This window comes from Phaethon aethereus (genome assembly GCF_964289735.1).
Source record: "Phaethon aethereus genome assembly, chromosome: 7".
Classification (NCBI taxonomy): domain Eukaryota; kingdom Metazoa; phylum Chordata; class Aves; order Phaethontiformes; family Phaethontidae; genus Phaethon; species Phaethon aethereus.
The window spans coordinates 9538870-9553017 of NC_138583.1; the positions used below are offsets into that span (position 1 = coordinate 9538870).

A 14148-nucleotide genomic window follows, 5' to 3' on the forward strand; every position below is an offset into this window, starting at 1 on the left:
GCCTTCGTGTACTGTTGTCTTTGAGCATCTCCTTCCACCTTAGCCTTAAAGTTTCTGTATGCTTTGACTTGGCAACTATGAATTTAAACTTCCAGGTTTTGAAGCCTAGTTGCTGTGTTAGTGTTTATCTTCACATTCAGCCTGCTTGTCTCCTGTCCAGCACTCTGCTGTTCACTTGGTGATCCATTATAATGTACATTCTTGGTGAGAAGGTACCTTGGCTGGACTAGATAGTTGAGTTACAGTAACAGTGCATAACATGTAGACGCATGCACAGAAGAGAGGTCCTTTAAACCTTCTACAGGCAATTCTTGTTGGTTTAGTGTAAACCAGCACATAATACTGAGTGTTTGGGTTTTTTTTTTTAAGCTGAATAATTTCAAAAAGATTATTGCATGTCAGAACTGCTCATCCATAATCTCTTTCTGGGTGCCAGGCTAGCAAGAGGACACTACTGCAAAAAACACTTCAAGCATCAATGCAAACAAAATAGGTCATTCTAGGTTTGTTCATGATGTGGAGCTCTGAGTTTGTATGAGACATCTGGCAATACTGGGTGAGATGCAGCAAAAATCATTCCTTCTTGGAAGTGCTCAAAGGCTCCATCTGTATGGATAAAAATGGATCTTGGTTGTATTTGTGTTTCTGCAGCAGAAAAGACTTTAAAGCAGTAGCAGTTTTGAATTATTGGTGTATCTTTGGGAAAAGAGCTGGAATATTTGGCTGTTGGCCTTAAATTACTGTGCAGCAATAGCTTAGAAATACTTCTCTTGTCCTTTTCTGGCAAAAGCAATTGCTTTTGTTCATTTGATTGCCTATTCTAAAGTTGAGGTCTCTTCATAGCAATGGAAATCTCTGGCTTTAATATGCTTATAGTAGCCATTTGGGGAAAAAAAAATACCACCACAAAACAAAACAAAAAACCCCCACAAAAAAACCCCAAACAAACAAAAAACAAAAACAACAAAAAAACCCCCACACAAACCCAAAACCCACACAACAGGTTTTCCAGTGCAGTTAGGGTCAGGACTTCATAAAACATTTAGCAGCAATTGTACAACTCACAAGGATAATTTTGTGCTGGTTTGTAGGCTGCTCTATTTCAGCTGCTCTTGTTTTTCCACTCCCGAGTCTCCTGTTTTGCCTGGTGTTTAAAATTCTGAATCACTTCTCTTCTGGGATGCTTTTGCAATTTCACAATTACGGTATCTGGGAAATGAGAGGAATGGGATTTAAGTTTAGTGGCTAGATAGACATAACATCTTGGGGGAGGAACTGTTCTGTTGTCTAACATTAAAGTGCAACTGGATAGGCTTGCATCAGACTAGGCTTCAGAACCCAGAAGAATCCCATCAAATGTTTGTTGCTTTGTTTTTTGGGTTTTTTTTTTTTAATAGCAGCTGAGGTAAGTCATGTCCTCATCTTTAAATTCTAGCATTGCTTGCTTTTGAGTTTTACAGACTTTTTAATTATCAAGCATAAAATAAATTGTGATTCAGGTTTTTCTTCTTCCCTACATTTAGCAGGAAACTGCCACATTTTCTGTGTATTTTGAATACGTACCATAATCTGAAGAGCCATGCTTATTAGTGTGCGTTTCTTTTTTCCTGTTCTTTGGATTTCTTGAGAACCTCAGTGCACATTTGACTAATAGAAGTGGGTCGATGTGGGTTGTTTGTAGGAGAAAGCTTTGTAAAATTGCTGGAGTTCTGTAAAATACTACTAAAAGAAAAGCAATCTTTTCATAAGCCAGGCTTGTTTGCAGATACTTACCTCTTAATGTGCTATATCTATGGGATCGGAACAACCTTTATCTTTTGTACAAATCGGTGTAATTCATAATACCCATCTTAATAAATTCCCAGTGCTGTATTTCCTGGTCCTTACTTGGTTCAACTGATGTTAATTTTAATCACCTTATTTGATGTACAATTAAAACAATGCTTGTTATTATTTTTTTAATAAAGAAGAAATCCTACACTTATTTGACATTTGCATGTGTGGAGCAGTGTAAACTCGCAAGACTGCCAGAGGAAGAGCTAGTTCGGGTGGAACTGTGCCTGGAGAGCACTTCAGTTTAGCAGGCAAAACACTGAAAGATGTTACTTGCACTTTCTTCATTTACTTCCCTGGTCAGAGTAATGATTAAATACCATGAAGAATTACTGAGAAAAGTGTACTTAGTGCTGTGCTTTCAAGTGCCAATATGGATGCTTAAAAATTACTGGAATGTATCAAGACATTTAAATGTTTCTTTGCTTTTACAATAGTATCATAACTGTTATGTAGCTCAGCTGACTTGTCCTTGTCTCTAATATCCCTTTTTAGAGAGAGGAAAGGAGAGGGTATAAAATTTTCATCTCCCTTCTTCATTTAATGCGTTACAAATTTCAAAGAAGCCTGGAAAAAGCCCATTGCCAACTCAAACAAGTCTCTAAGGCAAGACCAATGCCTGATGACTCTGTGCTTTTTACTATTTGGAGATTCAGTTACAGTTAGAAAATGGAAAGAATTTTGTTGTTGTTGTTCCACCACCCTGACACAATTTTGAATGAAATGTGAACAAGCCTGAAAAAAATGAAGTGTTCTTTTGTACTGCGCTGTGAAAATCCAAAGCTTTTGTTAACGTCTCATCAATTGCTGATTGCTCCCAGAAATATTCTGTATTTAATATCTACTCAGCTGATGCAACATACTATTATATTATTTTGTCATATTGCTTGACTGAAGCTAGCACTGTTGTTCTTTCATGCAGCAGCCTACAAACTGTGTTGAAGTTAATGGCTACTGATGGAGGACTGTAAGAACATGTTAGATAATCAGTTCTCTAGATAGAGATAATCAGATTAAAGAACTTCTTTAATTTTTTCCTATCTCAGCTTCTGAAGAATAAAGAAGACTTGACAGATTTTTTTTTTTCTCTTTACTTCCTGTTCTAGTTTAAAAGTGAGCTGGCTAGGAAATTCTAAGGCTTGACTAAATGCATGTGTTAAGCTATATCTTAGCAGTACTGGAACTGCTAACTAACTAGATGAGGATAACTGGAAGGCCAGGGAAGGGTTTAAAATTCTACTAGGATAAATAGAAGCTGAATATTTCTTAAAAGAAATAATGCAGTGCTCAACATTCTTTTCAAAGAAGCAGCATGGAAATAGAACACTACTTCATTGTTTGTCCAGCCCTGGCAGTATGATCTGCCGCAGGTATGCCGGCAGAGAAGCTAGAGACGAGGGGAAAACAGTGTTCCTGTTGTCTTTGATATAGATGTTTGTTCAGATATCTCATGCCTGCTGTCTGAAAGAGTAGCTACAAGTGGTTGCTGTTGATATCTGCTGGTTACTGGTAGCCAGGAGGCAATGGCAGTTGTTACTGTTAGCACTAATATTCCAGAACTCATAAAAGCAGTTTTCAGCTGCTAAATGGTGAAGGGGTTGTAGAGACTTAAACCTGTCTTGCTGAAATAGGAAATCAAGATTATGTGATTCGTGAGGGCAGTTCCAGCTTGAATAGATTTTCTTTAAAGGTAAGGGTATGGAGAAAATGATAGACTGTGTAAAATTACTTTCTTGTATTGAGAATGCAGCAACCACAATGTGTCCATGGTGATCTGAAGCATCTGACAGGCAAACCCTGCATGGCATTGGTGTGCACAGTTCTCTGATCCTGTAATGGAAGGCTCAACCACCAAGAGCAAAGTGCGAGGAAAACAGTTATATGTCACCTCTCCTCCTCTTTCACATTTAATAATACTATCAAATAGGAGTGAAGTGGACTCTAAAGCACCAGGATTTGCTAGAAAATCTGTTTCTATGCATTAGAAATTTTTTGTTGTAAACTAAAGCTGACTGGTTTTCCAGTAGATTAGTATTAAGCAACTTACTGCTTATTGAGGCATTTTTAAAAAGCTTTTGAAAGCTGTAAAAAAATACAGTTTTTAGCATGTATTTTTAACATGAAATGCCTATCTCCTATACTTTTCCCTTAAAAACATCTTTAACAGAAATGTGTGCATATATATTGAATAAAAATGGAAGTATTTTGTACGATTTCTGATTAGTTTAGGGCATTATAATGTCACTTTCCTCTGGGCTTTAGTAGCATGTGGCGTTTGCTTTTACAAAGTAGAACTGGGCAATATAATGATACCTTTCTGGGGGAAAAAGAAAAGAATGGTGTGGCTTTTTGGTGTCTTGTTTTTCCCTGTTCTCTTTTTTTATTATACTTCTCCCCCTCTCTCTTTCTGCACAGGGTGGGTATTCTGCTCCCTCCTTCTCTCCCTGGCAGGGCTCATTCCAGGGCATCCCTCGGACTGTTCCACCGCACCGCAGACAGAGTGAGTCTGTACCTCTCACTCATCTCCCTCACCGTGTTCCAGTAGAATCTTCCCCTTTGCACGCACTGTTCATCTCGTAGTTTCCTCCTTTCTCAGGCAGATGTACAGGCGTACACAATAGTCTGTGGCTAACCAAAATGCTTCCTTCAGCCAACGTATAAGCAGCTACAACTTATAGCTTTATAACAGTTATTAAATGCTGATTTACTTCAGCAGTTCTTCAGGCAAACCTGAGTAGGCCCTTGTTTCTAGTCTTGTCTTAACATAAATCTTGCTTGCTGCATCTTCCCTTTCTTTTTTCATGGCTGTAATATACTATCCTGTTTGTATGTGTTCTGTTTGCTCATAAGTCTGTACACGTGCATATGTGGATGTATTTACATAAATACGTTGTGGATGTACGTGAAAGTGTCGTTTTCATTGGCTCTCACGAGAAGTTTCCTTAACTTTTCAGAATGGCTTCCTTGAAACTAATTTTTTTTTTTCTGTGTCTTGGTATTCGTTGTAAAAAAGCTTCTAATACATTGAAATGGCTGTTGCAAAATTTGCATGATTTATTAACATTCCTTATGTGCTAGCTACAATGTGGGCTGATATAAGATGCATTTGTTCTCTTGGCTTGGATCTGCAAAGCAAAAGACAATTGCTGATTTTAAAACTGTATGCTTACGTAGACATAGAGAAATGGTAAGTCTTATTTTGTGCTTTGGTATTGCATTATAAACAGATAATTGTTCAAAGAAATATAACTAGTTCATAATGCTAAAGTTATATTTTTTAAATGTACTGTAATTTGAGAATTACAGTGTGTTTGACTGCCTAGCAAAGACCAAGAGTGTATTTGGACAAGAAATAAAGGAAAAAATAAAATTGTGGAAACAAGGCAAGATTACCACGGCCAATGGAGGTCTGAAGCATAAGCTGCACCTTGGAAAACTAAACTTACATATATTTCAGATTGCAATAATCCTAACTTCAACTACAAGGAAAAAACTCTTTTGTAATTTGTGTTTCAAATACCCTCTTGATGTTTCTGTGACAATGTTCATTTAAACGACTCATCAGGAATGCACAGCCTGTTTTATAGGCTTTTCTGTATGCAATAGAGGGATGTGCATAATTTTCCTGTGGTGTTTGGTGTGTGTGTGTGTGTGTGTGTGTAACAGATGTAGAACCCCTAAAGCTGATCGTCATGACTTCTGTTTCTGGATGGAAGGCCAGCAGTAACACAGCCCAGCTATTTTGGTGTCCTGTCAGCAGAGAGTCTGAGTTTAGATCAGTTTTAGACCCAAAGAGCATATAAACGTCATGTTTTTGGGGCTTACGGATTGGAGAGTCAGAATAGGAGCATGATGTCTGAGCTGCCAGATGTGTGCCTCTGGTATCACATCATTGACATTGACTGCTTAACTGAAGAAGAAAGCTGTGCTAATCTCTCACCAGTTCTCTGAGCCCCCCACCTCATTCCTCCACTAACAGCACCAGCTTCTTATTCAGGGGTTCCGTAGTGAACTTCTATTGTTAAATAGAAGAATACTCAATAGTATTGAGTATACATCCTATACATTCAATTCTACAAATTACTAGTAAAGGAAACAAAGTAGATGAAAACTGGCCATTAACTAATTAACCTAAACTGTAATTAGCCTATTGCTTAGGAAAATAAATATTTCCTATAGCCGTGGGTTCCTAGCCTTTTTCTTTAAGTCTTAGGTTTGAGCAAAAGATAAATACTGAGAATAAAATTATAGTATAATTAAGGAGGTTTCTTGGACGTTTTTACTGACACTCTTGCAAAATCAATGATTTGTCACTGTGGGAAGAGTCCCACAAGGCAGAACATTACTGCAATTATCACTAGTATCCTTCTTTCTCCATGTTACCTCTTCCCTTGGTTCAGTGGTTTTAGGGCTGCTGGTTTTTAAGCTAGTACAGAATGCCAAATGTGGGGTTTTGAGGCAGGTGGTGAGCTGGGTATCAAATGGGTAGAATAGGAAAACAGCCTTAAAGTCAATCTTGATGTTCTTTTGCAACAATATGGAGAAGGTGATGGGAACATGAAGTAGTCTCAGTTTTTGTTTGGCTGTGTGTTCTGTCTGGAGAACTTGGTATTCAAGCACTTCTTCTCTAACTTCTGGATCCTGAATCTAAAATATCACCTGCACTTGTGAATACTGCAGGTTTCTTCACTATGTTGTTGATAGCTGATAGATACATAGTTCACTCACAAGCACTGTAGATTATGAGAGTATAAATCTGTAAACTGTTCGTATTTACTTGTTTATGTACTGTAATATTTTATTGCTGCTGTACAGGACAGGTGATATATCCCTGCTACATATTACAATACTATCACAACGTTCACAGTTCTTCTGTATTGACACCAGTTTCAATGTTAGCGTACGTACTTCTTAACTTGCCCTATGAACTTACCATCTCACTGCACTTTGTTAACACGTTTTGAAATGGAATGCATGTTTTGCCCTTTTAATGAGAATTAATTTTTAATACTTTAACACTTATTAACTTCATATTGTGTCAACAGCCTTGGTAACAATTCAGCATTTTATATTTCATAAACACTTTCATAATAGTACATTGATTTTTGTCATTTTATGAACAAAATCGAATGTTTCTATTCCTGTAACTCCCATATGTGTCTTGAACTCAACTCTTATGTAATGGTCCTTTATTTTTCTCCTGGTTATGGGATATAATTTGATGACACAGCAAACTTTCTTCAGTACAATTTAAAACTTCTGCATTTGTATTCTGGAGCTTTAATGATGCAGCTCTAGAAACAGTGTTTAGAAAACACGTTGTCAATGAACCAGTTATGAACTCTTGTAATACAAGAATACTATACCACTTTCTCTAGGCCTCAAGCACCAAGTGCTTTTCCACACAGAAACACAGGTGAAAACTGGTTTTAGTCAAGCATTGCAGTTGTTCACATCTCTGCTTACTGTGCACTTCATGGAAAAAGTATTTTGGCTTTTTGTATGTAAGCATTACAAATAAAGGCAATGTAGGCAATTCTAGCAGGTGACACTTAGCTTTTTATCACTAGCAATAAAGCTGCTGTATGCGCATTGACTATAAATCAGGTCCAGGCTTTGCTTTTTCAAGCTTTTTTTTTTTTTAAACAAAGGTGCTTTGCTTAACGCTATGAAATGTTTCCAAGCCTTTATTAACTGATTCGGGTTCTTTGTAGGGTGTACAAAGTGTTGGTGTTAGCAGAACAAAGTTGCTTCAGAATAGTATCTTGGAAGTTCTATGACTCATGTTAGGAGAGTGACAAATTATTGAAAATGTCCTGGAATCATTACCTTACTGTCCTTTTTATGTATGTATTTTTGCTCTGAGAGATGAGTGTTAAGCTATATGAAGAAATGTCTTTCAAGAACAACTTCCTTCTCCCAAGTCGAGTAGTTGCAGACTGGACTGCAAGAGAATTGCCTCTTGTACCTAACTAAGTATATATTTGTAAACAAAACTTAATTTTACATGTGATCCTATTTATCTGTTTGCACATATGCCTGTATTTATGGATAAAATGCCTGTCTTGATGTAGTTATATGTTACTTTCAGTAATTTTTCTTTGAGGAAGACAGTATTTTTCTCTAAGCTGGGATTTGTATACAGACTATGCAGGAAAAAAAAAGCTATGCCATATTACCAGTTATTTCACTACCCCCATGCTGTGGTGAATGGTTTAAAAAAAAATAAATTAGGGTTGTTTTGCATCATTATTTGAAGTCATACTCCATACTGTGGAATCCTATTTCACAATGTTGAAATATGGGTATAATATAACTAGCTAAAAGGGAGGGAAAAAAAATCTAAAATTAAGGTATTGGCAAATGCTACAGATTCAAGGTATGAAATCTTGATGTTTACCAGAGGTAGAAAATGAGAGCTTTCCAGTGTAGCCTTTCAGTAAGGCTGTGTCTTGAAATGAAGACCTGTGAAATGACAGCTTATGCTGTGCCAAGGCAGTGAGGTAAGGGATGTCAGAACTGATCAGAAAATGAAAAACTTATGTAACAGGGTTTGTGTCCTGCTCTGCCCTCTTGCTCACCCCAAAGGACACTCCCCCCAAAAAAAAAGAAACCATGGTAGTTTGGTGTCTCTTCAAGCTCATGAGCAAGTTGCTAGGAAGATAGATTATTAAACAGTATGGGCAAACACGGTCAAAATACGTAATACAGTGTATCTTATGACGTTGTTCATTGTTGGATATCTAACGTGTATGTGCATGGATGTAAATATTTTGATGTATACAGGTGTAATCATACACACAAATTCTAGTTACAGCTCCAAACTGTATTTGAAGTGTAAGAGATTAACTGTGTTAAAAGACATCAAGTTATAAAAGCAAAGGTATTCCATGCAGATCTTGCTATAAATATTTGTACTGTATTACTTAAACACTATTGCTACCTTTTGTTTCTGGAAGGTGGATTAAAAACCAATGGGGGACATGGTAATTGCACTTTAAATGGTGAAAAGATGCAGTTCTGTCATGGCAATTGCTCATTGTTTTGTCTTGGTCCTCTGACATCATTGTCCTTGTCTTTTTCTTGTCTCTGCTTTCCCATTATGCCATTGGCAAGGAGTTGAGAAGTTAGTCCATTACTTCTGTGATAAAGCGTGGTACAGTACAACTTCAGATTTCTTCCCATCTCCTCCTCACGCATTTTCACTGTCTTTGTTTTTTTTTGCCCTGTGCATGATGCATGTCTACCAGATGTGCATGCAGTTCTCAGATTTCTCATTGCTTCACTTCCTTCGTTCCTCAAAATACTGCAGGGAGAAAATGCCTTTATTTCCTTCTACAGAGATATTATATAGAGAATTGAGATGGGGACTGAGGTTAGATACAGAACAACCAAAACTGAAGGGAATTTTGAAGTAGTGATATTGCAATGAGTATCACTGTCATGACTACATTGATTTAACTTCTTTATCAGTATAACATACTTGTCTCAGTTTTCCAAGATAAAGCTAATACAATCTCAGTGGTTCAATAACTGTGTAGCAATGGTAATTCTCTTCACGGATATGTTGTCATTTTTCTCTGGATGATGAAACAGCTAGTTTTACTTGAGAGAAATAAGAGAAAAATCTCTTAAGCTAATGTGGTAGGGACTGTAACTTAATTTTGATTGGTGCATCAATACATGCAAGTCTTTGAAGCTCTTGCTGGTACAGAAAAGTCTGTTTCTTTGTGCACATGCTCCTTTTTGCACAACAAAGTGTTTTGTCTAATGTACTTTAAATTTTGGGGGAACTAATTTTCTTCAGTTACGTTGTACCTGAAATGTTTTAGAGTCCAACTTCACATTTTAGGAGCATTCCAAAGGAATGCAAGTGTTTGTCCGATTTAATATTTTCTTTATGGGACAAAAATAGAAGTCTGGTTAGCAGGACAGTCTACACCAATTCACTGTCTGCCCCACTATAAAATACTATCAAAAGTGCACTCAAAGCAATCAAATGACAAATTCGTTCTTTAACGTGTCCATGAAGTAAAATACTGTGCCTGGAAAGTGGAATGCTTCTTCATCTTTCTATTCCCTCTCCTTCTTGTGATGGAATTCACCAAGTACTAGTCCTTCTGCTGGCTGTTTTTTTGATTAATAACGTGGTCATAATTTTGGAAGACTTTCTTAGTGAAAGGAAAACTTGTGTTTGAAGCAAAGATGTAAACTGTGGATGAAGATAATGCAGTTTTCAGTGATAGATACCTTGTGAACTGTTACTTGCATATTTTGGAAGTGGTGTTTTTCTGCTTTCAGTGTCATCTTGAATGTTAATGCATGTAGCAATTTGAATTAAAATCTGTAACCATGATAATTGGACAGATTTTGACTAAGTAGAAATTCAAAATTAGAAAACAGTACAGTATTTAAAACAACTTAGCAAAGATGATGCTATAGCTTCAGCATCTTCATAGTTTTGAGCATGTAGCTGTTTTCTACCTCGGAATTGCAAACTTTCTGGATATTAAGCTGCTTAGACCTTTTAAGGTTAGGAAGAATAATGAGGAAAATGTTTATTTGGCTATTTTTATATGTAAAAATGCAAAATTGTCCAAATGGAAAAGCTCAAAAAATACCAAGTTTTTGTCAAAACTTGAAATAGTATTATTGAAAGCTTGCTACTTTGCTGTGTTTCAGGTTTTGTGTTTAACTCAACTTCCTATACAAATCTAGTGTCTTCTGTAACTTACAAATGTTTTTCAGTTTGCTGATTAGTATAACTATGACTATTTGATATAAAGTTAGGATTTGTAATGCTTCGTTTAGATGTTTATCTGCATTTTTTAAGACTGGCATTTAGAAACCCTTTTTAGGTGAGGGGGAAGAAGTTTTCTGACAATTATTTTTACATATTTGAATTTGACACAATACTGTTTGCTATAAACGTACTAATTTTTTACTTCAAGTAGGATTAGAAAATTTGAATTGTATGGGAATCAGATATATAGTGCTTTGGTTTCTGCACTCATTTTTAGCAGTTTTGGTTTTGCTGTTTTGCAGGTGATCTAAATCACTTTGGCTAACATCTGTCAGCTCCTAAGCTGGAAGGTTAATGACTTCTGTAACCCATTACATAAACACTGAAAAATGACAAAAATATCTGGAGCATTAACTTTTCTCCAGGCTGTAACTTTCTTAATGTATTGAATTATTAATTGTGTTTAGTGCTTCCTTCCTGTAAGATTGCTTGGTTAAGAAGGTTTCACAACCTTAAGCTAGTTTTGGTCACATAAGGAATAACGCTTTGATATACTCATTTGACACCATTTTGAAGGCTTTTTGCTTTTTTTTTTCTTCTCCTCCTCCTCTACAAAACAATTGTATTCAATTCTGTCTATCACTTGCTGATGTCGCTGGTCCAGCTTAAATGTTGCTTTTAACCAGTATATTCTAAAGGGAAAAACTGCTAGTAAATCAAAACTAGATTAGGAAACCTTGATATTTGTCTCATTACCATTAAATTTCTTCTTGATGAGGAATTTTGAGGATTCAGTTTTCAGTAGTAATCCTACTAGGGAAAAGATGAAAAGCTTAGAATCGTGAGATGTGCTGTCGTCCTAGATATGTAACAGGACTTTGGCATGCACAGCTATCGTTACATTCTTCCTGCTGATTCTAAGAGGAGCTAAAAAGACCAGGCAGATAATTGGCTTTCTCATTTAAAATTGTGAATAATTCAAGAGAGTGACTGAAGTGACATGTTTAGTCAAATCTTAGACAAACATTGCTTCTCTTTTTATTGACTATATTTCACTAGTAAATATTATAAGCCTGTTTACTATGTACATGCAATCTATCAATTGATAAAATTTCAAGTATTTTAGGGATAAGATTAGCTTGTAGTAGTTCAGTTCCCCTCCTTTATAAAGAAAATGAGAAAATAATCCAAATGTGAAACTTGCTGAAAGTATACTTTAAGTTTTGCTAGGTTTGGGGTTTTTCCATGAATTGCAGAATTTTTAATAATTCTTCTGAGATCTGTATACAAGTTGCAGGTCTAGGATGTGTTTGTGAAGCTAGCGTGCACACATTCATCTTTAAAGTCTTTTTACAGGGAAGAGCAAAGAGAAAACAGAAATGACTCAGAAGAGGTACCGGCAGTTCTCTTGTCTGATACATGTCTGATCAGATTGTATCTACTGATAAAATGTAAAATCTTCATTGTTGTTTTCATCCCTTGGTTATCAGTGTAGTAGTATATGATTTCTAGCTTCACATGTACTCTGTTGTACTGCTTTGTTGAAGACTGTTTCTTTATCAGCTCATTTGAAATCCATTCGAGATAAAACAGTTACCTAAGTCTAGTCAGTAGCCTAATTAAAACATCCCTGTATCAAATTTTCTGACCTCAGTAAGGCAAGGAAAATGCACTGTAAATTTATGTGGTCCATTAAACTCCTTTCCTGCCTGTACAGCACAGAACATTGATAAAAGGTTTGGGATAGTTAACTTGAGTATGCAGTGAATAGAAATTAAAAGATGGATACAGTCTGATAGCCATTGCCCTTGTTTATTAAGCACTTGAATCAGAATTAATCAGTCCTCATGTGCCATACTTAGGCTGTCCTGCAGATTTAAGTGAAACCATCAACCATGCTTTTTCATGTTTCTTTAAGCTAATTGGTTTCTTTTTTGTCTTTATGTTGTTGTGTATTTCAGTGCTGGTATAATTTTTTCCACTTAAGTTTCAAGTCACATTTTTATGCGTCCCATGAACCATCCTGTTTTACCAAAGTCAAAGTTTTGATTTTAAAAAAAGATATACAGCCCTTATCAAGCATCCAGTCAGTGCACGTGGATTCAGAATGTTATCTGGTGTTTTCTTTGCCTAATATATTATTGTACTCTTTTCTCTTTTCACAGCCTCAAGTACTACAGCCTTCCAGCAGCCTTCCCAGTTCCACAGACCTCGCCCAGGGAAAACTAGTAAAAATGCCACATATCGAGGCCCACAGTGAATATCCTAAACATGGTTTGCATGAAAATAGCAATCATAAGAATCAAAATGCTGCAGATGTCTCCCTCACAAATAGCCTGAATGATGTAAACTCTTTAATGAGTATACACTTAAACATAAAAGATGAGAATGCATCACATTTGGAAAATTTGAAAAATAAAAATACTGAAGACCCTGGAGAAGTTGCTAATAATAAAGAAGGTACATTACAGTCTTGTTCCTGTGTTCAGACCTCTACACGAGCTGATGCTAGAGAGCTGCAGACTGAATTAGCTGTAGGTCAACCCTCTTTCACAAATCAGGCTTCTCAGCCAAAGACTTTAAGAATCGCAAAGCCCCCGAATGCTTTAGTGCCTCCTACGATGGCCGTTCTCGCACGATCTGCAAATCATTCTGCTGCTTCCAAGGAACGTGAGCTTCTACCATCAAGTAGTTCAACCCAGCTACAGGCAACATCTGGTCAGGATAACCTAAAGGGTAAACAGAGTCAGAAAGTGTCTAAACTTCGCCCACCAACTATCTCCTTTGTTAAATCTAAGCAAATGAGCAGTCAGAAATCCACACCAGTATCTCCAGAGCCTCATAACACCTATCTGAAGACAAACATCCCAAAGCCACCGGTACAGAGAAAGGAAAATGTGCAAACACAGAATACCGGTTTGCATTCTGGGGATAGTTTGCCCTCTAATCGGCATTCCCGCCTCCCTAAACCAAAGACACATTGAGAACGTACCTACATCTTGCTGAACAATGCCATACATTAAAACTGCTTCCTATGGATTGACTGCCTTTGAGGCTGCTTTATCTACAGCCTGCAAATCCTGAGTGAATATTAAAAATAGCATCTTTCTTTAGTGTTTGCATCCTCCATCCTGTTATGTTCTGAGGCTCATGTTACAAGCTGTGCAGCTTCTTTTGAGAGTGTTTTATTATATCGTAGGTCTGTATTAAAGATTGTATTGCCCAGTGATCTTAGTAATTAAGCAAATACTGAAGTCTGTGGTGACCATGAATACCAGAATGCTGCACTATGTACTTCAGGATGGTGGAAATAATTTCTTACCTCTGTTTGAGTTACTAGACAATGAAATTACTATTCAGTTTAACTCCTTGGTTCTGAGTACTCGTTAGGTTAGAGTGGTGGAAAATTAGACTTACTAGCAGATGTTTTATTGGCCATAATTCTGACTCTGTATTCCAGAGGCCTATGCAAAAAACCTTGTATTTATCATTATCTCAAGACTGACATATTTAATGTTATTTAATCTAAGGAGTTGGGTGGGTTGTGTTGTTTTGTTTTGCTGTAATCTGAA

The 14148-nt window shown here is 36.7% G+C and overlaps 1 protein-coding gene across 3 annotated transcripts in view; it reads left to right on the forward strand.

Moving 5' to 3' along the window:
• The window catches only part of CCSER2 (coiled-coil serine rich protein 2), a gene marked incomplete at both ends in the record, with an annotated part of 58144 nt that extends 44584 nt beyond the window's left edge, over positions 1 to 13560 (forward strand). Inside the window, 3 exons of one of the 3 annotated variants that reach the window (XM_082002250.1) lie at positions 4249 to 4333; positions 8950 to 8989; positions 12742 to 12805. In XM_082002250.1, the coding sequence (XP_081858376.1) occupies positions 4249 to 4333; positions 8950 to 8989; positions 12742 to 12805 (189 nt within the window). Of the gene's footprint in view, positions 1 to 4248; positions 4334 to 8949; positions 8990 to 12741 lie in introns of all 3 variants that reach the window. The other 2 variants (XM_082002251.1, XM_082002249.1) reach the window with 2 other exon arrangements.
• Positions 13561 to 14148: the final 588 nt, after the last annotated feature.